The 22,765-nt window shown below is 47.6% G+C and overlaps 9 protein-coding genes across 9 annotated transcripts; 5 read left to right on the top strand and 4 right to left on the bottom strand.

Annotated features, from left to right (window-relative positions):
• Positions 1-451: 451 nt before the first annotated feature.
• EDB93DRAFT_1112591 (ESSS subunit of NADH:ubiquinone oxidoreductase-domain-containing protein) lies at positions 452-1,044 on the top strand. The gene is made up of 3 exons (XM_041448148.1): positions 452-639; positions 698-813; positions 874-1,044. The coding sequence occupies exons 1-3, from the start codon at positions 514-516 to the stop codon at positions 953-955; spliced, it is 324 nt and encodes a 107-aa protein (XP_041313672.1). The 5' UTR covers positions 452-513; the 3' UTR covers positions 956-1,044.
• A 93-nt stretch (positions 1,045-1,137) lies between these two features.
• On the bottom strand, positions 1,138-1,887 carry EDB93DRAFT_1074758 (glycine cleavage H-protein-domain-containing protein; the record flags this gene model as incomplete). Its single annotated transcript, XM_041445117.1, has 6 exons — positions 1,138-1,188; positions 1,242-1,279; positions 1,334-1,421; positions 1,478-1,521; positions 1,576-1,725; positions 1,779-1,887. 6 exons carry the CDS (start codon positions 1,885-1,887, stop codon positions 1,138-1,140), a joined length of 480 nt encoding a protein of 159 aa, XP_041313673.1.
• Positions 1,888-1,988: 101 nt separating this feature from the next.
• EDB93DRAFT_1260754 (translation elongation factor Tu) lies at positions 1,989-4,171 on the bottom strand (the record flags this gene model as incomplete). Its single annotated transcript, XM_041454177.1, has 11 exons — positions 1,989-2,247; positions 2,302-2,401; positions 2,448-2,708; positions 2,765-2,790; positions 2,844-2,928; positions 2,979-3,049; positions 3,162-3,518; positions 3,574-3,780; positions 3,840-3,914; positions 3,968-4,057; positions 4,114-4,171. 11 exons carry the CDS (start codon positions 4,169-4,171, stop codon positions 2,207-2,209), a joined length of 1,371 nt encoding a protein of 456 aa, XP_041313674.1. The 3' UTR covers positions 1,989-2,206.
• Positions 4,172-4,306: 135 nt separating this feature from the next.
• EDB93DRAFT_1074061 (uncharacterized protein) lies at positions 4,307-9,075 on the top strand (the record flags this gene model as incomplete). The annotated part of the gene is made up of 14 exons (XM_041445066.1): positions 4,307-4,366; positions 4,419-4,628; positions 4,683-4,736; positions 4,786-5,070; positions 5,121-5,323; positions 6,022-6,144; positions 6,268-6,941; positions 6,991-7,130; positions 7,186-7,228; positions 7,281-7,822; positions 7,875-8,477; positions 8,531-8,638; positions 8,690-8,947; positions 8,998-9,075. 14 exons carry the CDS (start codon positions 4,307-4,309, stop codon positions 9,073-9,075), a joined length of 3,381 nt encoding a protein of 1,126 aa, XP_041313675.1.
• A 1,398-nt stretch (positions 9,076-10,473) lies between these two features.
• On the top strand, positions 10,474-14,395 carry EDB93DRAFT_1260764 (mediator complex subunit Med5-domain-containing protein; the record flags this gene model as incomplete). Its single annotated transcript, XM_041454178.1, has 14 exons — positions 10,474-10,530; positions 10,586-10,655; positions 10,711-11,357; positions 11,404-11,610; positions 11,675-11,740; positions 11,801-11,919; positions 11,971-12,121; positions 12,171-12,287; positions 12,342-12,510; positions 12,561-12,634; positions 12,686-12,858; positions 12,909-13,097; positions 13,152-13,354; positions 13,416-14,395. 14 exons carry the CDS (start codon positions 10,474-10,476, stop codon positions 14,018-14,020), a joined length of 2,847 nt encoding a protein of 948 aa, XP_041313676.1. The 3' UTR covers positions 14,021-14,395.
• EDB93DRAFT_28826 (cation efflux protein) lies at positions 14,127-16,312 on the bottom strand. Its single transcript, XM_041455980.1, has 10 exons — positions 16,074-16,312; positions 15,906-16,010; positions 15,798-15,849; positions 15,708-15,747; positions 15,501-15,648; positions 15,369-15,449; positions 14,790-15,308; positions 14,441-14,739; positions 14,312-14,387; positions 14,127-14,255 (listed from the first exon to the last, which is right to left on the bottom strand). The coding sequence occupies exons 2-10, from the start codon at positions 15,991-15,993 to the stop codon at positions 14,233-14,235; spliced, it is 1,326 nt and encodes a 441-aa protein (XP_041313677.1). The 5' UTR covers positions 15,994-16,010; positions 16,074-16,312; the 3' UTR covers positions 14,127-14,232.
• On the top strand, positions 16,063-17,833 carry EDB93DRAFT_1112622 (translation initiation factor 3 subunit 3). Its single transcript, XM_041448149.1, has 5 exons — positions 16,063-16,361; positions 16,491-16,650; positions 16,712-16,882; positions 16,936-17,035; positions 17,093-17,833. The coding sequence occupies exons 1-5, from the start codon at positions 16,197-16,199 to the stop codon at positions 17,628-17,630; spliced, it is 1,134 nt and encodes a 377-aa protein (XP_041313678.1). The 5' UTR covers positions 16,063-16,196; the 3' UTR covers positions 17,631-17,833.
• EDB93DRAFT_1112626 (RlpA-like double-psi beta-barrel-protein domain-containing protein-containing protein) lies at positions 17,834-19,348 on the top strand. Its single transcript, XM_041448150.1, is given in 5 exon segments — positions 17,834-18,405; positions 18,418-18,524; positions 18,575-18,671; positions 18,722-18,783; positions 18,833-19,348. The coding sequence occupies 5 exon segments, from the start codon at positions 18,029-18,031 to the stop codon at positions 18,973-18,975; spliced, it is 786 nt and encodes a 261-aa protein (XP_041313679.1). The 5' UTR covers positions 17,834-18,028; the 3' UTR covers positions 18,976-19,348.
• Positions 19,298-22,692, bottom strand: EDB93DRAFT_1112631 (uncharacterized protein). Its single transcript, XM_041448151.1, has 14 exons — positions 22,617-22,692; positions 22,495-22,567; positions 22,315-22,440; positions 22,165-22,268; positions 22,055-22,117; positions 21,763-21,994; positions 21,666-21,712; positions 21,247-21,612; positions 20,920-21,189; positions 20,430-20,870; positions 20,242-20,376; positions 20,125-20,184; positions 19,668-20,057; positions 19,298-19,619 (listed from the first exon to the last, which is right to left on the bottom strand). Exons 1-13 carry the CDS (start codon positions 22,662-22,664, stop codon positions 19,785-19,787), a joined length of 2,238 nt encoding a protein of 745 aa, XP_041313680.1. The 5' UTR covers positions 22,665-22,692; the 3' UTR covers positions 19,298-19,619; positions 19,668-19,784.
• Positions 22,693-22,765: the final 73 nt, after the last annotated feature.

Here is a 22,765-nt window from a genome sequence, read left to right on the forward strand (position 1 = left end):
ATACTTCAAGTTGGCCTAGACTGCGATGCACCCCTCCTTTGGGCACCCGTTGGGCAGCAAGTCTCATCCAACGATGGTCACTCCCCGTCTGAGACGCATTGTGCCGATCCAGCCAATAGATCTGACATCTGGTGGTGCTTTGCGATAGCGCCAGGCTTGCCCATCAATGTACTTAAATGAGGCCGGCGTAGTCCAGGGTCATCTCCTCTTGTCTCTTGCAATTCAATCAGGAAACACCGAAACGAGATACACATTTAATTACATAGCCTCTGTCAACCAGTAAAGACTTTTGTTTCTTTTACTAACCTCCCAGGGCCGCTGAAATTTTCAGTATTGTGGATTATATTGCTGCTTTCTAAACGTCGTAAGCTTGAGGCCTGGGCAAATATTGCATGAAGACAGAAAACACAGACGGATTCAGAGTGTGTCGTGTTTGCATCTATTTAGACCAATCCACTTCGAAATTACCCGAGGGACACTGGAGAGTCGGTCAACTTCAAGTCAATATTCCTCATGCTACCGACTTCATCTTTGCGTGCGCTTCAAGTGAGAGTACCGCGCCGCATAGCAGGCAGGCGATTTGCTTCCCATGGCCCACCACAATTTAACGAGCCTAGTGGTTTGCTTTTTGGCGAAAAGGTGATGCTTGTAACGTTTGTTCAGGACCTCTGGGAAGCTGACGGGATGAGTGCTTTAGCCCCTTGCACCAGGACAAAAGCGAGTGAAAGAGGAGTGGGAGAACATCTGGTATGTAGGGATGTTCGGGTCTATGGCAATGGCTGCAGTGTTATTGTACTACAAGCCTGACACAAGGTGGGCGACGCATTTCTTCCGCTGAGCCAGCTCGTTCATCAGTCGACTTGGTCTATACAGTATACAAACATGGGCCTTAAGGGAAGCTAAGGAACGTATGGAAGCTCGCGGAGAGAAATACAAATACGAGCCATCATCATGAATTCTATCAACTACCTTACCACCTCATTCTGACAATCCATACCAGTTCTCAAGATAGAATGCATTGATTTCTAAACATCTATATGATAATATAAGTAATAACAAAGGTATGGCAGTTGAGGCCAGGTCTTGTATTGTCAGTCAAACTTGGAAGGTGGATAGTCGTTTATCTAGTATTACGATTCACGCCTCCCAAGTCGCTTTGTAACTCTCCAGCGTGAGCAGTTTATCCATCTGTTACAATAAGCTGCTGTTAGAATCCCTAGATAGACGTATGAATCACTCACTTCCTCGGGTGCAGAAAGTCTGATTTTGCACAGCCAACCTACAAGCATGATGTTGATGCTGCTGTAACTTGATCAAATATGAAAAAGCTTACCTTTTTCTTCAGGAGAGCGGTTTAAGAGTCCAGGTTCAGAATTCAGGCCCTCGTTCACCTCAGTGACTATGCCAGATACTGGTGCATACTGTATCAACGGACATTCATGAGTTATGAGTTACAAAACAATGGATGTCTCTTAACTATATCCGAAGCCGCCTTGACGCTCTCAACTGCACCAATCTGGTCTACAAATAGGTATTAGCGCGTCGTTCACCTATTCACAGAAAATGGGTACCCACCGCCTTTTGAGACCTTCGAGCCTACGGCAGGAAGCTCCACAAACACAACATCTCCAAGACTCTCCTGCGCATGATCTGTTATAGACACAGCACCCAATCCAGTCTCGTCGTCAAAAGCAACGACTTCGTGTTCTTCGGTATACTTTTTTGCTGGTTGAGACTGTCAGATAAGATTCACTTGGCGGATGGTGAGTTTTACTCACTAACAATAGTCCGACAACTGGGCATGCGCATAATAATGGAGGGACTTGTCCTCGCAGCCGTCAAGGACATCGTTCGCGCACGAGCAGCTTGTCTGATTGCAGAGAACATAATTAAGTTACTGAAGCCTAGCGAGCGTAAGATAGTAGATGCAAGTGGGGGTGTGAGGTGTGACAAACAATATTGGCATTGAACCTTCAAGCTTCAAACAGCCGACGTTGGCGGACAGCTGTCAGCCGTAGGGAAAATCACCAATAGCGGCTACAAGGCGGCTTCGTAAATAAACGACACACACATGTAGTGCAAGTGCAGAATGAACTCTGACTCAGAGTCTACTTTTTTGAACATGATGCTGAGGGGAGATGCAACAACACTACAAGTGAAGAGATGTAAGGATTACGACAGAATAGTATATAATAATCTAGTATTTTCATGCATACTCCAGGATCTTCGTGACGATACCAGTACCGACTGCATTGTGATTGTTCAGCTGGGACCTAGCGGAACTATAAACTCAGAACTTACTTGTCTTGCCACCTTCACGAAGAGTGAAGCGGGAACCAGCCTCGGCAGCAACATCGTGGACCAGCTCACAAACCATCTCGACATTGTCTCCGGGCATTACCTACAAAAGGTGTAAGCAACACACCAGAAAACGGCATAGTGCATACCATTTTCTCCTCGGCGTCAGGAGTACCCTCGGCGAAAGTCAGAGCAACGGTGATATCAGCAGTCCGGAGGAAAAGCTGAGGACGATAGTTGCTCATGAATGGGGTGTAGCGACCACCTTCATCCTTCGTGAGAACGTAAATTTGAGCCTGGAACTTCTTAACGGCCTTCATCGAGCCTGGGGCAATGATAACCTGGCCACGGCGGACTTGTTCCCGCTTGACACCACGTAGCAGGCAACCCATGTTGTCACCGGCTTCACCCTGAAAAAAGGATTAAAATAAACATGACGCGGATCACAAGATACAGTGCTTCGTACTCGGTCAAGTTCCTTGTGGAACATTTCTGTGAATTCATGAGAAATCCAAAATTTAATGATGCATTGGTATTGGTCGTACCGATACCAGTCAATGTGGTTTTGAAAGTGTTGCCAAGGCCAACGACCTCGACCTCAGCACCCTTAGTTGCAATACCACGCTCAACCTGTACAACTGGTGAGCCCAGAGAATACACGTTCCTAACGCGAAGCTCACCCGTCCAGTAGCAACAGTGCCACGGCCAGAAATCGAGAACACATCTTTGAGTAAAGTGTCAAAGCCTGTCCCTGAAAACAAATCTTGATATTACCTTCAATAGGCATCAAGAAAGGCTTCTCAAGGTCACCTATGAGATTGTTTTTTTAACTTTCCTGATCAAGAACCACACAAAAAACTGACGAGGGGGAACATCAAGCCACTCGTCACAGGCCTGGACAAGACTAAGAATCTTGTCCTTCCCTACGCTGTCGTCCCGACCTTCCAAAGCGGCCAATGCTGAACCCATGATGATGGGAGTGTTTTCACCGTCAAAGTTGTAAGTTGATAGCAGATCGCGCATCTCCATGTCAACAAGCTCGAGCATCTCCGGGTCTTCAATCATGTCAACCTTATTGATAAAGACAACCAGCTTCTTGATGCCGACTTGGCGAGCAAGAAGTAAATGTTCACGGGTCTGAGGCATTTGACCATCCGTTGCCGACACGACAATAATGGCTCCGTCCATTTGTGCGGCACCAGTAATCATGTTCTTGATGTCTGTGAGGGGTAGCTGCGTAAAACTGGAGACGTATGTGGGTAAGGAAGGACGAACAGTCAGCGTGGCCAGGACAGTCAATGTGTCCGTAGTGGCGCCCATCAGATTCATACTCGACATGCGCAGAGTTGATAGTGATACCACGAGCCTTCTCCTCAGGCGCCTTGTCGATCTGCGAGTAGTCCGTGAACTTCGCTGCGCCTTTATCAGAGAGAACTTTGGTGATAGCTGCTGTCAACGTCGTTTTGCCATGATCAACGTGACCTAAGAATAAAACCGAGTTAAAGCGCGTCAGAATGCAAAAAAAAAAAACTTGGCCTTACCAATAGTGCCGATGTTCATGTGGGGCTTGTCGCGGGAGAATTTGCCAGCGGCTTCCGCATAACCGCGTCGGTTGCCTGTTAGAATGCCTCAGACACGAACAAATTTGCTCCGAAAAGCATGATCATACCCCAGCTTGCAGCCGAAGGCAAAGAAGGGCCATACGTCGGCTTCCATGTTGAGCACCGGCAACGAGCATACAGTGAAGAAGCCCTCAAAGCTTAACAACCAGGACCCATTAGACATGTGAGGAAAAAGAGGAAAAGCACGAGATACCTCTTGAAGAGCCAGCAAGTTTGTTCGCTATTCCCCGCTGAGCTGCCAACCTAAACATACTTGTGTGCAAAAGAACGCTGGTGGCCCAACGTCTTGCGGGAAAATTGGAGACGATCGGAGAATGAATTCGGAGCGCAAGGAGTAGACTTTCCTAATCGGTATGGTATTTTCTAAGACTTGTACTACATAGACCATGGCAGACGACAGACGAGAGCTCGTCCGTAATGCAGTTTCGTTCCTCTCAGACTCTACGGTGTGCAAATCATAAGTTCCTTGAAGTGTACAACACTCATTGCGTGGATCAGGCCCAACAAGCGCCGCTTGCTCAGCGTGTGCAATTCCTTGAAGCAAAAGGCCTCAGTGGACCAGAGATTGATGAGGCAATGAAGCAGGCGGCAAGCCAGGCTACGCGCTCGCAACAGCCTCAGAATAATTTCCAATCACCATATCTCACATATGGATCAGCTCCCTATCCCAGCTATCCTTCTCAGCAATGGGACTGGCGCGATTATTTCGTTCGTCGTTTCACTCTCCTTTTTGTGGCGCAAGTTGTAACACATTCACTGTAGATAACTGCTGTGATATCGGGGTCAGTGGTGTATGGTGCCATTTCGCTGTTCAAGGTGAACGGTTTGAATCACTCCGTATTTCTTTCTTTTACCTTAGCTCCAGAAATATCTTCAACCACACCTCATTCCTCCCGCAGCGACAGCATACGAACAAGACCGCGATGGACTGACAGCACAGTTTGATGCTGCAGAGGCCCTCTTGAAAGAAATTCAGGCAGAAACCGAAGCCGTCAAGTCTGCGGTGTATGAACAAAATGAACGGGTGAACAAAGTCACCAAAGACGTTGAGTCGGCAGTAGTCGAAATGCGGGAAGGCGAGTCAAAGACGCGGGACGAGATGCGTGAAATTCGTGATGAAGTGGAGAATATCCGAGATATGCTACCTAAGGTAGAGCCGGTGATGTCGGTCATTTTTGCATCTCTCATTTTTCAACACAGATGATCGAGAAGAACAAGGAAACTCAGAAGGAATCCCTTTCTGAGCTGCAACAAGAACTCAAATCTCTCAAGGCTCTGCTGCTTAGTCGCGGGTCTGCTCCAATGACAAGCTCCCCTTCTACACCAATACCCTCGTTGGCCGGTAGACCATCGATACCTTCATGGCAATTAGCTAGCCCAGCACCAGTGCCATCTACTGCAGAGTCACTACCGAGCTCAACTTCACTGAATGGGTCGTTTACATCTCTCACCCAGTTGAATGGAAAAGCCAAGGAAGCAGAGATACTATCAAACGAATCTACATCATAAAATCATGTATTACATTTGTTCGTTCTATAGCAAGTTGTACTTTCAAACTGAACATGTGCTGGTGGAGCAATTTGGACAAGTACATTTCACCCCAACGACGTTTCCTTTGGCACGTGGGAGACTTGTTCGATCATTAATTGTCCAGGACCAAGTGCAACGACCACCACTGCCTACGCAGTTTGGTTCGAGTACTTCTGGTATCCCTGATGTTTTCACAGTTTCGGCAGGCAGTAGAAAGCTTTGCGCAGCCGCAGCCGCAGCCCCGTCGGTTCCAAGACCCCAACGGCGATGATAACCGTTTCACAAGCGGCCCACCTGACGCGCAGTCTACGCGACAGTCGCAATCTGCAAATCAACTCGCGGACGCTACGCTGAGTAACATGCGCAGGTCATTTGCATCACAGCGCCCTGGGAGTCCGCTGTCGCGATCTTCTAGTCCTGTCTCTTCATCTATCTCGAAGAGTAACAGTACTCCCGATCCTGGACTACGCAAATTTACTCTCGAAGAACGCCTACGCGCGTCATTCTCAGTCGGGGATGCATCTAATACTACATCGCCTGCTATTTCTTCGAGAGCTTCGCCAGTGTCGAGTTCAGTTGTGGTCACGCAACATCCACTCTCCCCCACGTCGATTCCTCTGCCAGCCTCACCTGTAATACTTCCAACAACAGCTTCTCCACCTCAAGTGTCTGACACCCAGCCAAGCGACCATCCGTCAGATCCTTCGCCATTTTCCCTCGCTGCAAATCACTCCCAAGATACTAGTGAAGAAGGCCCTCATGTTAGCTCAACAACAGAGGTTCCTCAAGCTCTAGTTCAGGTTCCACTGCCACCGAGCACAGAGGAGGCACCTGCCACAGAATACTCTGTTAGCCTCCCAAAACCCGTATCAGTTTCTACCGGGATAGAAGAACATCATCAGCTACCTAATGATCTTCCTATTGATACAGACACGGCACTTTCGTCAGAAGTCCACAGCTCAGATTCTGGAGACATTAATGGCAACGCCGATGTTCTCATTCACACAGCCCTATCTGCTTCCCATGTAACAGAAGTTCACAGCTCGGGTTCTGGAAATATCGATGGCAACGCCGATGTTCCTATTCATATAGACGCATCTGTTTCGCATGTATCAGAAGTTCAAGACTCGCATTCTGGAGAAACCGATGGAACTGCCGATATTGCCATTCATACAGACGCATCTGCTTCTAATGTACCAGAAGTTCAAGACTCGCGTTCGGGAGACGTCGATGGCAACGCCGATATTTCTATTCATACAGACCCATCTGCTTCACATACGTCAGAAGTTCAAGACTCGCATTCTGAATACATTAATGGCCACGCCGATGTTCCCATCCAAATAGAAGAATCTGCGTCAGACAGCAATGGCGATGGTGAAAAGATAGAACATGCTCCAGAAATCGCTGCTACTGTGCCTTCATCAAAATGCAGCGAAGCCGACGTAGAAGCTCTTCAAGAACGTCTAAGACTTGTTGAACAACGGTTTTCAGGTACTTCCTTGGTCGGACTATATGTTGTGCACATGCTTACTCTTCCAAGATGTGTCAACGTCTTTCAAAAAACTTCAGGCAGAACGGTCGGCTGTGGATGATGTCATTCTGGAATTGACTCCTTTGGAGGATGCTGATGATGCAACCGTGCTACGTGACTACCTGTCTAATATGAACATGAAGACTGAGGTGGGTGACGTGCCAGAATGTTTGCCCAGTTCTAGTCTCTTATCCATTCAAGTAGCTTACACAGGATGAACTGCAGCGTCTCAACGGAAAACTGACACGTAATGAAATGTTCGTATTGCTATAAAAGAATACTGACTTTCTTAAAAACAGGTCAAGAGGAACGTATCGAGGAGCTCAGAGATACTCACAGGCTTGAAACTAGGTCTCAGTTGGACCAGATCCACAAGCTTCGTCAACAGCTCAGCGAAGCAGAAGCCCTCGTTGCAGCCTCTCAAGTTTCAGCTTCTCTTACGGAAGAAGAAACAGCGAAACGGAATGCCGAGATTGAAAGACTTTCAGTCGAGGTTGCCAAAGCAAAAGAAGTGGCAAAAGAAGAAGAAGAGAAACGTGTTAAGGCAATCAGCCTCCTGAAGACTGTGAGACAGAAGCTTGTCAAAGCCGAGAAGGACAGAGATGATGCGCTGAAGGAAATCGGAGAATCTAAAGAAAAGGACAGGCAAGAACGAGAAAAAGAGAGGGTTGAACGAGCAAGGTTACAGTCGGAAATCGATGCAGTCAATGCAGAGCGAGAGAAAGCGGTAACAGGCTTAAGGACCCAGTTCGACAAAGAGGTAGCTGTTGTCAGGGACCGCAGTGAAAAGGAGCTTTCTGCCACCCGCGCACAATTCGAAGTCGAAATTGCAGCGCTAAAGGTCCGTCTAGATGGCCGTAACTTTTCCAATGATCTAAGAAATTGCAATACAGATGTCGCATTCAACGGAATTGACTCTTAAGAGGTCGCAGATCGCTACGTTGGAGGCATCTGTCAACAATCTTTCTAGGGAGAACAGGTCATTCTTTGAGCAACTCCAGATTCGGCAGGCCGAGTTAGAATCCTCTCAGCACCACGTCGGGACCCTCCAGAGTCAACATACTGAACTGCAGTTTCAGCTTAGGGAAGCACAGGATCGCCTTACTCTTCTCGCCGAGGAAATCTCGGATCTTCGAGGGGAACAGGAAACGCGACCGCATGGGCCAGGCGCTCCCCAGGAAGACGTCTCACAGCTCATTTCCACGATGGAAGCCAAGTACGAGGCCAGATTGGCAGAAATCAAGAGGAACTTGGTCCTCGCAGAAAAGGAGCGTACAGAGAGCGAAGCAGACTGGAGTCGCAAGCTCTGCGATAAGAGTAGAGAAACGGATGAACTGAAGATGACTCTGCAGTCTTCCGCAAAGTTACGGGAAGAGAAAGAGAGCACTACAGGGGTGCTGAAAACTGAGATCGAGAAGCTAACAGCTGAGGTGCAAAATCACCAGCGTCATGCGTTGGAACTTCAGCTACAGGTTGACCGTATGAACGATACTGAGGTACGGCTCGTGTAATATGCGCCAGAATGCTTTTTATGACAGGTACCATATAGGCATCGTTCCAGCTTCGCATCTCAGATGCTCAAGCAGAAGCCGAAGGTTACAAGAGCCAGCTTGAAAACCTGAAGGCTCATGAAGTACAGTTACGTGGTCACATCAAGGTGATGACTATCCAAGTTCCTTACTGCTCCATGGTCTCATAGCACTCGCAGACGCTCCGAGAAGAACTCCGCAAGGTGCAAAACTCAGCTGCTCTGCTTGAGCGTCAGCGCAATCCAGGAGTGGGTTATTGGACCTCACGGACCGAGAACACTGATTCTCGCGCGTCAATGTCATCTGGTTCTGATCTTCCATCGCGAGTTGCATCTCCTGGACCAACATCGCCCACCCCGTCCAAAGGCGATGAAGACATCAACCTGGAGTACCTTCGAAACGTGATATTACAGTTTTTGGAGCATAAGGAGATGAGAGTGAGTACAGAAGACCACTGAAAATGTTCATACTAAATCCATTGTTTCAGCCCAATCTCGTTCGCGTTTTGTCCATCATCTTGCGTTTTACACCACAAGAGACCCGGAGGCTGATAGCAAAAGTTTAGTGAAGGGATTATGATGAAGCTTTGAAAGATAGATAGATATCCTTATATTATTATACGTTACCGAGACGTATCAGGATGCGTTGGGACTTGTCAGATTCGCAGCCTCCTGTGGTGGTAACACCGTGCGACAACGCATTGACAACGCTCGAGCTCGCTGTTTACGACAGCGAGCTTGGATACTTTGACTAATTCTTCATCCTTTCTCTAGTTCTTTTGGTGAGACATCAATCGCTCGTCGTTTCGTGTTTACTTGGGAGTCATGGTGTCCGAGTCTGTAGGCACGCTAATACTATCCGCGATACTGAAACACAAGCGTTCAGTATCACTGCATTTTGGCGTAATAGTTGAGCGGACGACAGTCTCAACTACTTACACCTTGTCTGCATTTTGGTGACATCTGAACGATTGAGGTGAGTACCGTCATTGCGGCTAAACGTATAGCATAATTGACGTACTATCATAGTCATGAAGGAACTAGTTAACGTTGGTTCCTCCCGCCTTGCTTGTTGTCTTGGATCAAGAGCTCTCAGACAACGGAACCTCTGTAGGGTCATCATGCGTTCTACACAAGTATTTGGGTTTTTTTCTGAGGTTTATCGGGTTCGCCTATTGGCGTTGAGACAGCATCCTGCGAGTCCTTTGTTACCAATTGCTGTTTCCAGGCTTGTCGAACAATTGTGCATGCACGTGCAGTTCATTGTCCATGCATTGTCGGTAGGTGTTGCGCGTGCCAGTGCATACTTGTGACGCTGACTCTGTTTCTAATCTAGTCATTTTCAAGGTCTTAAAGGTTTCTCCAGCGTCATTTCTCCAATCAGATCCTTCCTCAACCTTTCTGTGAGGCTGAATTAGTAGCCGCTCATCGTGTTGCGCATGCAGGACTCTGAGTCGCAACGCCTCGAGACTTTGGCGCGAGATGTAGACCGCCATCGTGAAAGCCACCGACTGCAAGCTCATCATCGTTTTGATGTTGTTGACTTCCCTGTGATTCGCACTTTGTATTTTTCTTTTTTCTAGTTTTTGTTCGTCTACCTGTATCTAACGCAAGAGAGTCCATATCCTAAGATTGGGACGAACGCACCGAATTGAATAGGGTTAGAGGTCAGTAGAGGTATAGACATCAGAATGAGTGAGTACACAGGAACTTGGGGCCGTTGCGAATTTGAGTAAACAACTGGTCGCACGGTGTTACCAAGACAGGAAATTGCGCTAAAGCGCCCATAATACACAGCCACAAATATTTCCTCAGACACTGCTCGATTTATTAGTAGGCTATTGTCCATGCACATAAATCCTTACGCTGCTTGATTTTTATATTGTCGCAGAATTCCACTGAACAGGTCGTGGAACATCAGCACAAATCAAGCAAGGGCGGCCACAGTAGTTCTTGCCTGTAGCATGTCGCTCGCTGAGTTGACGAGGAACTCGTTTCAATGCGGGGTATCTCCGCAACAGGTGAGTAGTTTCTATCATGTAGTACATGCTATAATGGTGTACTGGAGCTTCTCAGTGGTTAGGATTATGCAAACTGCTTGTACAGCAACAGGATGTCGATGTCGGCTTTAGCACCGCTATTAGCAGTATGTGGCCTGCACACCGAGGATATAGACCCTAAATTGAATACGTGATCAACAGATACTATCCTTGAACTTTATCGTTTGTACCCCGCAGACCCTACCCTTCGCGAATACCTTCAGCTTGCTCTGAGTGACAGATCATTACTTTCGAATGCGGTCTTCGTTTCCACATTTATACGCGCTGCTCGGGATCCGGAACTTCAGAATGGGTCTACTCTGGATATGCTTTGCCGTCTAGCTCTTAATACACATTACACATCAGGATCATCGCCCGCAGGATCCATCATCCTCTTGACGGACTCTCAAGTTTCTGTGCTTTCCAAAGTACAAGATGCACTAGCTCTTTTGCGGATTGCCCACTCTCTTCCCCCTTCTAACTTCCATCATCTTACTGTATCAGCTTCTGAACTCGCGACCCTGCTGCTGTCTTGTGTCACTGACATGTCGCAGTTAACAGCTGCTCAAGCTATGATTTATCTCGGGGATGCGAATGATGTGCTGCAGTCATTGCGCCTTCCGCAGGAACTCCGGCAGATACTCGAGGGCTTCGTGTTATCTTTGAGCTTGCTCATGGGAGATGACGCAAAAGCCGTCAGAGATGCACAGATGCTGCACACTATGCAGCTGACTATGGGAAAAAATGACGTGCTTGGCGTCAATGTTGAAACTGACACCGTCACGTGTGGTCTGTTATTGCAAAGTCTTGTACGTATTTCGAGGCTATAACTCGAGCACCACTTATCCTTTGTAGGTGGCATGCCGTACCTGTGATTTTGGAGCAGGAAGTGATTTAGAAGCTGTTGCAGTAATGACAGGCACATTGCGGTGGACGTCATGGGCCCCAAATGTTTTTTGTACACAGCTACTTGTGGCTGCTCTGACTTGCGTCGCTCAAAGCTCTGCTAAAGATGGTCATGAATCTTCCTTTTCTCTGTGGAGAGCATTTGTAGTTGGCCGTGTAAGTTTTAGCGCAAGCCCACGGCGAGTATCAGTACAGCTTACCACCAACTCATGGTCCATAGCTTCCGCGGCTTCTATTTGCCCTCGAAAAAACTCTTGAAGCTCATGGAACAACGGAGGCGGATTGGGTAAGCATTTTTTTTTTTGGCAAAGTCGGGAAGGCTTAGCATGAACTACGACTCCATCAGCGAGCTGCAATGCATGCTGCATTGTTATCATTATCTCAAAGGTCTGATTTACTGACGCAATGTGATACTGTAGCCCGACAAGGCAAAGGACACGATTCCGGTCAGGACAATAACACATTGTATGTTTGATCGTTGTTCCGCATCCTTTGTGCTAATATCTCATTCTGAAGGCATAAATCGCTCATTGGCGAATTCATTCAACAACTTCTAGCCGTTGGGATTATTGACTATACATTCGCGGTCTCGATGGACCCCATGATGGTAAACGACCCCAGGACACGTTTACAGTCAGAAGCTTTTGATCATGGCTGTTCCATAGAAGTAAATCGTCACACCATACCTTCCTTGCTAATGATGACGAGACCTGCAGACTTATCTGGATTCAAAGCTCACTCTAGATTCAAGTCCAGAAGACACTTTGTCATTGCTGGAGAAGATTCGCCAAGAACCTGGCAGCCACCATTGTTTTGCTGCTGTGGTTCAGAAAGTAATTGCGAGGCCATTCATGATCGATTTCATCTGTTAATCAGGCACCTTTCAGCGATTTACGTCACACTCTACGTCTCTGGATCTTGAGCATTTGAGTCACCTAACGCGGACATTGTACCACCATGACTTCGCCTTAGAGATACTATCACTGCATCTCAAGATTTCATACTTGATTTGTAATGCACTGGAGATAATCTCGGAGTACGATTGCGAAACAGTTGGTATGTTCGCCACCGAAGTTCACGACATTCGTGCTGACAACGACTCATAGGTGATCCACAGACTGCAGTGAGCCATTTGGGCGATATAGTTCTATTTGCAGAGATGGTCTTGGCAAAATTCCGGGTATGTTTTCTGTCATCGGAATACGATTGTTCCTTGACATTCTTTGTCAAGATCTCATCGCCAATCATCAAAGACGGAAAGATGTACCGCACAGAACTTCTCCGATGCACTTCGAGGGTTTATCAGCTGGATGAATTAAGCCTAGAACACAAATCCGCATTTGCCACTTGGTACAAAGCAATTTTTGACAGCAATAGCGAAGGGATCGACGACGCCTTACTCCGGTAATGTGTTTCCGCCTTTACGATGGAACTTATGTCTCATTTCCGTGTAGTACAACAAAACCCCAAATTCTCCTGCAAATCTCCGCCACATTATTCTCGCAGGCGGCCCTGGCTCGCCAGGAAAACCGACTTGACAACGACACGCTGCAAACCGGTATGTCATATTTCCTTGGGCCGTTGCTTCGGTGGACACTCGTTGGCGTAATTCATGCCATGTTATTTGAAATTGGGCACAGAGCGTAAGTGTAACACCAGTCTCAAATGAATTCATTGTCGACACGTTTTCACTGCAGGCTTGTAGCTCCATTTCACCTCGCAATCGTACAAAATATTTTATGCTCTGCCCATTGTCCTATCGTTGTCCGCCGTCTTTGTAGTCCGAGCTGTCTCAGACTATTATCAAGTAAACGGATCCAAGCTTTCCCCCAGAGTCCAGCTCTGGATATCAGCGTTATACGAGCCACGTGCTTCCAAACCCTCGGAGTCAACAAAGACCGTGAGTAATAACTTGGAAGTAATCGTTTCCTCCTGCCAGCTCAATTGATCATCTGACACAGCATCTTGCAAAGCGTTGGAGGATCATCAGATCAGCCCTGCCACCAGATGGATGGACTTCCCAAAGCAAGAGATCCGCGAGGCACTCGCGTTAGCTCGGCGCCACAAGGCTCCTCGCATCGACGTTACACGGTGTCTCTCCGCCACTTCACCCTCTAAATTCCTTGATCTACTCTGGTCAGAGCTCAGTGTCGCTTCCAGTCTAGGGGAGATGGAAACATGCAGACGTTTAGCGACATTCGTTTTAGCCATGCCGCGTCAGCTATCATCGGCGCCACCCCTCCTTCCGATATCTATGTACAACGTTCTCCCTTACCTCATTACGGCTATAGACCAACAGCAGGCAACAGAAAAGGGTATGAACACACAGCTCCTGGTGACAATCATTTCATCCGCGCTCACCGCCGCACTACACATTGAATGGGCGGTGCAAACGGTGTGTGAAGAGCAGCGTTTTGTGCTCGGTCAACCAAGTGCTGCTGTCGCAAGGCGGCTTGCAGCTGATCTCCGAGCGCAGAAGCACAGTTCGTCTACTAGTGCAACTATTTTGCAGCGTCTGGGATCATCCCCTGCCTTCGTCACCAATTTTCCTGCATTTGTGATGTAAAGGGCTGCAATAATGTAGACAAAACTTCATGATAATTTATCTTGTGAAAATATAATTACGTCTTCCTGTCTGCCCTCTACACGGCCTTGCATTACATACTCGTCAGAACCAATTCCGTATATACCAGTGGCTTATAATATCTTGATATATACCAGGGTCTGAAACGCATAAATAGACATAGTAGTGGTGCTACACGCATGGGTAAACGTTTTTTAAACGCCTAGTGTGGGCGGAGCTGGCAACACAAGGTAAGTGCAAGCCGATGGTATGAAAGATAGATAAAGGACTCACGGCAGCAAGCGTTTTCTACCGGATCACAGTTTTGATCCGCTGGACACAGTATCAAACACGATGAATCCATGGATGTCTTGGGGGTGATCAGTCAAATGGGGATAACTATAATCGACGTAAAGCACGCACCCTCAAGTGGTCTTCTGGAAATATGTTTGGGTGGCGAGTATGGTACTCGGGTTGAATAGTACTAGAATGTATACCGTGGTAATGAAGAGCTTTTCTAATTTCTGCTGCAACAGGCATGAAGTCATGGTTTCGTGATGCCATCACGTGTACAGAGGCGACGATTTTGGATTCGGAGAGTTGCCACACGTGCAATTCATGGACGGAAAGAACCCCATCTACATTCAGAATGGATTCCCGGACATCGTCTAGGGATATAGCCGGCGGTACACCTTGAAGGAGAATGAAAGACGCGCTCTCGACTGAGACAGGTGAGTCGATGCCAAAGATACAGATAGGAAAATGCACGTACCCAATGGCAGAGCAGACGAAAAGATAATGGCAGTGATCACAAGACTAATGATAGGGTCGAAGTAAAATTTGTATTTCCACTCTGTAAGCCAGATGACCAAGCCGGTAGCGATGACTCCGACATTCCCTAGGGCATCGCCTAACACATGCAATACTAGGGCACGCATATTCATAGAGCCATGCGCGTGACCATGATGGTGGATTGTGTTACTCTTAGAAGACGGCGCTACGGTTATTTCGGATCCGAGGAGTGGGAGGCGCTCGTCGAACACGTGGCTGGAAGTACTCAATCGCCTCGTGTGCGGAGGCGGGGATGCGATGTCCTGAGCAGCTTGCACGACAGACGCACGCGTCGCAAAGGGGTGTCCAAACATCGACGAATATGAGCCAGAGCGCTCATGATTATCAGGCCGTCCAGATATCTTCCTGGGAGTGACATCATCGTCTACAGCTTGTTCTGACTGGGAGGTGCTCGAAGAACGTGTTGGGGTCGGAGAGGTCTTATGGTCGTGACTGTGTTCTAGACATAGAGTGGTGACATCTGAGCAGCGATAAGGATGGTGATGACGTCAGAACTGACCATGGAAGAGAAAGAGGCCAACAATATTTGATGCTAGACCGAATGACCCTACGATCACAATGAGACGAGGATTGGAAATTTCTGCGGGAGCGAATGGTGAGAAGTTCTAGAGTACATATGGAGTTAGCCCACCTGGTGTGCTGAAGAAGCGCTCCAAGGCTTCCATTGTAATGGAGAAGCAAAGCGCAAGGAGAAAAACCCCATTGACAAGAGCAGCGAGAATTTCGGCTCTGTGCCACCCATACGAATATCTAGAATCGTTGGCACTTTTTTGTGACAACTCAAAGACAAAAGAGAGGTTATGCATTATGCAATGGCCTGATGCGATTGACACCATACCTTAATGGCGTAGAGAGCAACCACAAGACTTATCACATCGCTGTTGAGGGATTTTAGCTACATGTCAGTGTAGGTTGAGGGAATACGGACTTGAGCATGTGAAAGCTGTCGGCGACAAGGGCAAGTGAACCAACAGCATAACCTGCGAGTTTAGCTCTTAGAATGGTCCTACTAGTGTAAGACAGAATATGAACTTACCTGCAATGAGTTCAATGAAGAAGAATATAACATCAATAATGAGCAACAACGTTATTCTCCCTGAGCGAGACATCCCGAAGACAGACATCGAATGGTGAGTAGTAGCTGGCGGCACTAAGTAAAGGCAAGCCATTCACCGCGGCGGAATAACTCACCACCGCTGCTTACATAAACGTATTGTGTGCGTTGAACATTTTTCGGCTGCCTTCGACCATCGTTTGAAGCAGGACTACAGTAGCATCTCGGTCCAAATCATAGACCCATCAGAAACCATTTACATAGGAAACCAAAATGACCGCTCCATCGATGGCTGCAGCTCTGGCTGCCTCACTTCCCGCCCCCCAGGCCGCACCAACACCTGCAGCCCCCACGTATGAAGCCATCCCTGCATCCATGTCCAAGGCGATCGACATCGAGGCTGAGATACCTCTTACATGCGTCCAGCTTGATGGGATAGTGCGTAATTTTGTGGATCGTCTCTGAGCCCTGTATCCCATCATTTACCTATGAACGGTTCTACTACTTCTACTTTTCGAAGTTTTGCGTTGGACTTATATTTATGTTATACTGACTCTTGAATTGCAGGTTATTACCAAAATTTTGAAACACAGTCGTGAGGCATTCTCGACAACCGCGCATGGCCTTCTGTTAGGCCTTGATCTTGATGGCATCCTCGAGGTGTCCAACTCGTTTGCATTACCGAACCATCACAATGATGATGATGAAAAGGCGACGAAATCTATTGGTGGGCCCCCCGTTACTATCTCCACGGATCGTAAGCACTGACAAAACGTTGCTGATGGTAGCCCGCTACCAGCAATCCATGCTGCGATCGCTAAAAGAGGTTCAAGGAGATGACAACGTCGTAGGGTTTTACCAAGCAACCTCACTTGGTGCTTTCTTCAATCAATCACTGATAGATACACAAGCAATCCACCAAGATAGGCTTAGACATGGCGGTGTTGTTATTGTTCATGGTAGTGTCACGTGGCTCTACCTGCAGACGCCACATGCTAACGAGGAGGTTTAGATATCTCACAGACAGCACGCGGAAATGCGTCATTCCGTGCATTCAAGCTGACGCCAGCATTCATGGATGCCTACAGGAGAGCTAATTTTAGTACAGCCGGGTATGTTTCTCATTTTGATCATGCTCCTCGATCGATTTAACTGAGTGAGATTTATAGGTTGATTAGCCATCGATTAACTTTCGCTTCCATACTTGAAGAGATTCCGCTAAGAGTCAGGACAAACGCGCTTCTGAGTTCGTATTTGAACACGCTTGCGACTCCCTCGACTTCCACGTTTTCGGATGCTCATCCGGGGGTGGCAACGACGTCAGCGATACCTCCGTCCTATTCAGTGCTTGATATAGGCAATGTGGGACTGACGAAGAATTTGGAACAAGTCGCCGAAGCGATCGATAATTACCGGACAGAAGAAGGCAATGTTGCGTATTTGTCGAGGCAAATCGCACGGGAAAAGCTTCGTGCGGAGACATATGTTGCGAAACGGAAAGAGGAGAATGCGCGACGGGTGGCGCAGGGATTGAACGCACTACCTGAAGAAGATGTAAGCAGGTTGTTCAGGATCCCGCCTGAGCCGAGCCGGTTGGAGAGCATGCTCTTACTAGGACAGGTGGATGCTTACGCGAAGAGTCTTGAGAGCATTGCAGGTACGGGATTAGTGAAGATGTATGCAGCCAAAGCTAGCTCTGGTGTATAAATTTCCTTGTATTCTACAGGGGCTAACCAATGATGGATTAGCGTTTTTCAAAAAAAAAAAACAATGCGAAGGTTACACGCCATTGTTTAGGGCAGTGTGTGTGACCTGCCATTGTTGGTACCTGACAAAAAAAAACAGGGTGCAGGACAACGGATACTTGTTAATTACCTAATATAGATTATGGGATGGGTATTTAACTGAGGGTATTTTCTTTACCTTTTACACATTACTTGGTGTTTGCCTTGCTTCTTCTTCTTCATCGCTCTTTCTTTTCCCTGGTGGTCGGCTGTCTTTTCTTGTCCACAATCTTTATTTTAATAGCTAGTATTGCTACTATAAAGTCACCCGTCGATCCTTCCAGTCGAACCAGCAAGAATCTTCTCCCCCCGCTCATTACAATGGCTCCCATCACGAAGTGCCTTGCTTTTCTCTCTCTTGTGCTCTCGGCTGCTGCCCTCACTTCCCCTCACATCTCCAGCGATGTTTTCAATCACCGTCGCGCTCTTACCCATGTCAACGTACAGGCAGTCACCGATAGTCAAGTCGATGCTCTGCCGGCTCCCAAACGTCAGCGTGCCCTGAACAAACGCTGCGTACCTAAATCATCTGGTAACTCCACTGTATCCTCTTCCTCGACATCGGCCTTCGCTTCCGTTTCTGCTACAAGCGTCCCGGTTAACGTTGCTCCATCACCTGTTGTAACCCCCTCTGCCCATTCCTCATCCGCTTCGGGGGTAACTCACGAAGCTTCCACTCCTTCGGCCACACCTACGCCCACACCTACACCCACGCCTACACCTTCCCCCAGTACCACCAGCGAGGCTGCGCAGACTACCTCTGCATCTAGTGGTGGTGCTCCGGATGGGTACCTCAGTGGCATCAACGCTGGGCAGGGTAACTTTTTCTTCATCATTGTCCCGTTCTCGGCTCATTTCTTATGGTAGGCACGTACTACGAGACCGGTCTTGGTGCTTGTGGTATCACAAATACCGACAGTGACTACATTGCTGCTGTCTCTCACCTGTTATTTGATGCCTACCCGTGAGTATCATACTCTCCATTCCTAGTCGAAATCTTATTTGGTGAACTAGTGACTATGATGGTGTGAACCCCAACACCAACCCTCTCTGCAACAAGCAAGTTACTGCTACTTGTAAGTCCCTCTGTCTCTTTTTATCGATCATGTTTTGACTTTAGTTCAGACCAGGGCAAGACTGTAACAGTTAAGATCACTGACCGGTGCACGGCCTGTGCGCTTAGAGACCTTGACTTCTCCCCCGCTGCATTCAGCACACTTGCGGATGAGTCATTGGGGCGCATCAACATCGACTGGTCCTGGAGCTAAACGTCTCGCTCTCGTTACGCCTTTATGCTTCCGCGACAAACGGCCATATAATGTCTGCTATGTTTTTATTCGTTATTCTTGCGGTCAAATGGTTCAAGGTATATATGTTCTGACTGCTTTCACGCCGGACGTCTCTCTGCTAGCAGAGAGCTTGGGATCGCTGTCGATTTTGCTATTCCCGCATACCCACACATACGTGCTACGTACTTAGATCACTGGCTGATTTCTATATACCTAGTTGATGGGCTGGAATGAGCGATTGTTGCCTGCTTGCAGTGCTTTTTCTTCTTGGCAGGCCTAGCTTTGGTTTAGGTCTTATTGTGTAATTTGTATAATAAAGTGGAATATAGATGCCTGCTATGTAACATGTAAACCCCGAGTGGTCGTGACTCGTCGCCATCTAAATCTTATCACACGGCATCCGAAATCGGGCTATCAGTTTTCGCATCCGCACTGCCGTTAGAACATATTTCGGCGCAGCAGTAGTTCAGCGACTCATGCCCGATACTTCTGCCCTCGGTCCTAGAATCGAGGAATTAGATTAATCGAGTATGATCTTTCATTTCCGCATCGATGCCGTTGTGCAAGCATTGTAATTACCACATGAATGTAGGTAATGTGATTGGTCCTTTCGGTAAAGTCTGCTGAAAGGCTGTGACTGACAGGCTCCCTTGAAAAAAACGTTGCCATACATCAAATCACGCCAACGAAAACGCGCAGTATCCCCGCGGTCTCGAACGATGTTATCCTTGCAGCGCAGCAGTCGGACCATGTGATGTAAAAAAAAACCACTGCCGCATCGCAAGGTCTCACGACAGCCCTGTTGCTGTCACAAGTTGCTGCCAATAAGATTCCTCGGGGGTACCTGATACTGCACTATCCACTGCAATCATAAGATTCTTTTTCTCTTCCCTCTCCGATCCTGCTGAGACCGAGAGAATCGTAACTACAAGGTCCACCGCTAACCTTCGGATAAGCAGTGAAGAAGTGGGGATTTTGGTGAACGGGCCAGGAAGCCGACCGCGAACAGGATGCGTTATCATGAAAAAGGGTGTGAGGCGGGTTTGCAATCCGATGATTTCCTATAATCACACAAAGGGACGGAATCACACATTCGTCAATTGCCCGTCGTTCCGATCAAGGACGCACCTCATGTTTGATCATGATGGAGCCACGTTGGAGGAGACGTAATAATGATCGGATGACTATCTAGAGCCGGGACGGTCAGCTGAAAAAAATGGCAATAAACTTGGCTAAAAAGATTACCTCGGAAGCAGCCAGGTCGTGAGTACCTATCTCCCAAAGCGTCTTTGGGAGGTGCAATATCCATTCTCGAAATTTATCCTGCTCCCCTGTGTCGCGCACATCGAAATGTCCGCAATAGTCTGCCTCTGTTTCGAGCTTGAAGTGATATCATTTATTCGTATTATCAAGAGGTGAGGGAAAATACATACCAAAAGAATCCGTGCTACAAATTCCACAGTGAGAGCCTTAACAGCAGAGTTCGATGTCGTCCTAATCGCTTGATCGAGCATCGCGGATAATACGGTGTCTGTTGGGGCCTCGCCTTGACTTCGCGTGTGGCTTTCCTTCGGCTGGTTTAGGAGAGCCCATATCGTGGGTAGCAGCGCGATGTACATCGTCGGGATTAGCGGCCTTGATATTTGTGCCCCAGAGTGATCTTCCCCTAGCAGAAGACGAGTGACGTATGTCCTGACTAGGCCAGCCTGTAAGTTTAACTTGCCCTCATGTTTGACATGAGAAACGTTTGATCGAGAAGTTGGAAAACGGGCTTTGCGCAAGATATCTCCTGCTGGTCGGCGGAAGGATACAAGAACTAATAGTGCTGTGAGTTCGCAGTAGATTACATTCAATTCTTGGAATGCATGTTCCACCTAGTTGTAATTAGCTGGGGAATCTCTATACAGATTGACGAATCATTACCTTGATTTCTCGGCGCGCAGGCCTGAATGGAAAGTACCCTGTCATATAACCGAGCAAGGTGCGTAGCTCGTCGCACAGGGTTTCCTCCTCGGCGAGGCTCAAGGAGAACCTGTCTTGCAATATTGATCCATAGAGCGTCCTCATGATTCGCGCCGTCACGGTAAGAAGGCTGAGCTCTGCTTCAGGAGGATTCGCGCTAGGTGAAAAGACAACGGGGGCGCAATCAAGATACGAAGCTAGTAGAGTCGAGTAAAGCGTTTGAGCCAAGTGCTATGGATCATGTGGCGTTGATGAAAGACTAGATGATGAGGATAATCGGTGACGTACGATGAGAGATGAAGTATTACTATTTAAATGCGTCAATGATTCAGTTTGGGCAAGTGATAAATCAGAAAGGTCATTTAAAGACCAAGCTGTGGCTAATGGCCCAGTCGTGAAGTTCGGCATACATATAAAGTCTTCGCGAAGGTGCCCAGCGTCCAGCTGAGGTTGACAATCAACCAACTCAGATTGGAATAATCGTTGGTAAGCATTAAATGGCCGAGCAGAGCGGAAAGAAGGAGCGAGGAACCACGTTGGTAATGTGACTGCGGCTGGGTCCAGGTTAGAAGTTGCATGATTTGACGGTCGCAGTTGTCGCGATACCGCATGAGTGAGGAATGCCGAAAGTGACTTCAGTACGATGAGCTTCGACTGCAATGCATGTCAGTATTAATCCTGTAACATGCTTGACGGTTTGGTCATACCTGCGACGAAAGAACCACACTAGCAGTCGATGTTGCCTTTACTTCGCCTTTGTGGGATGAGAAGTTACATGAGTTTGAGAAGCGTTGTAACCCTTACCTTCGGTGTCACCATATTTGGTTCCTGCGCTCAATATTCCCAAGTAACCTTCTAAAACTCTTTTTCCGTGTCCAGGATTTCCTTGAATCCAGCCATCGACTACGCTTTCTGGGACTAACTCGAGAAACAAGTCTAAGAATCGCACAGCATCAATCCTGATTTCTGGGAAGATATGGGTCTGGGCTGATGTAGTGAAAAGAATGAGCAATGGAACGTGAGGGATCAGGTCCTCCTGCATAAAAAAAACAGCTTAAACATTTGAGTGATCACGGTAAGTCACATAATACATCACCTTAGAAACAAGAGGCAGCAGCCAGCTCAAAAATGAAAGCAGTGTTTTTCGGACGCCTGCATCCTGTAGATGGTTAGATTTCATTTCCATGAACGCATCACTGGACAAACCTCGTCTCCGATCAAGCGGACACAAGCCCCTAGTAGTATGGTCATCGAAGATTCTACAATGTCAGGATGCAATTCAAACAACTCCCGGAAGCTTGAGATAGCATCTGTGAATTCAATAAGCTTTTAGCGTTGCAGGCGAATGACACATACCTTTCCGTGTATTCGCATTGTAGTGTTTCAGGAGCGAAACGAGGTCATCGAATGACTGTTTCCGCCTGGTGGTAGGAAGTGCAGTATCCTTCTCCACAGCAATACTCTGGGTGGGAAGTACAATGCCTTTGGCCATGAGATATATCCCGGCCCACGATTGCAACTGAATCAAATACTCACTACGAGCTTTGAATGAAGTATCCACCGCATTGCTTGGTAGCTGCTTGCCTTTACCAAGTTTCAATTTAGCTTTCTGTTCGTCAAGTTTAATGAATACAAATGGTCGGATGGATGAAGCTCACCGAGAAGTCGACCGCTTTCTCCTTCTTCTTTTTGGAGCTCTTTGGCATTATGCTTATAGCGAGAATGAAGGAAAACGCGTTTTACTATGATCTTGCCAAATGCTTCGGCAAAATTTGTCACATGACTCAGTTCACTTATCTTGCTTGCA

This window comes from Suillus bovinus (genome assembly GCF_016758785.1).
Source record: "Suillus bovinus strain UH-Sbo-P2 chromosome Unknown EDB93scaffold_1, whole genome shotgun sequence".
In the NCBI taxonomy this organism is placed as follows: domain Eukaryota; kingdom Fungi; phylum Basidiomycota; class Agaricomycetes; order Boletales; family Suillaceae; genus Suillus; species Suillus bovinus.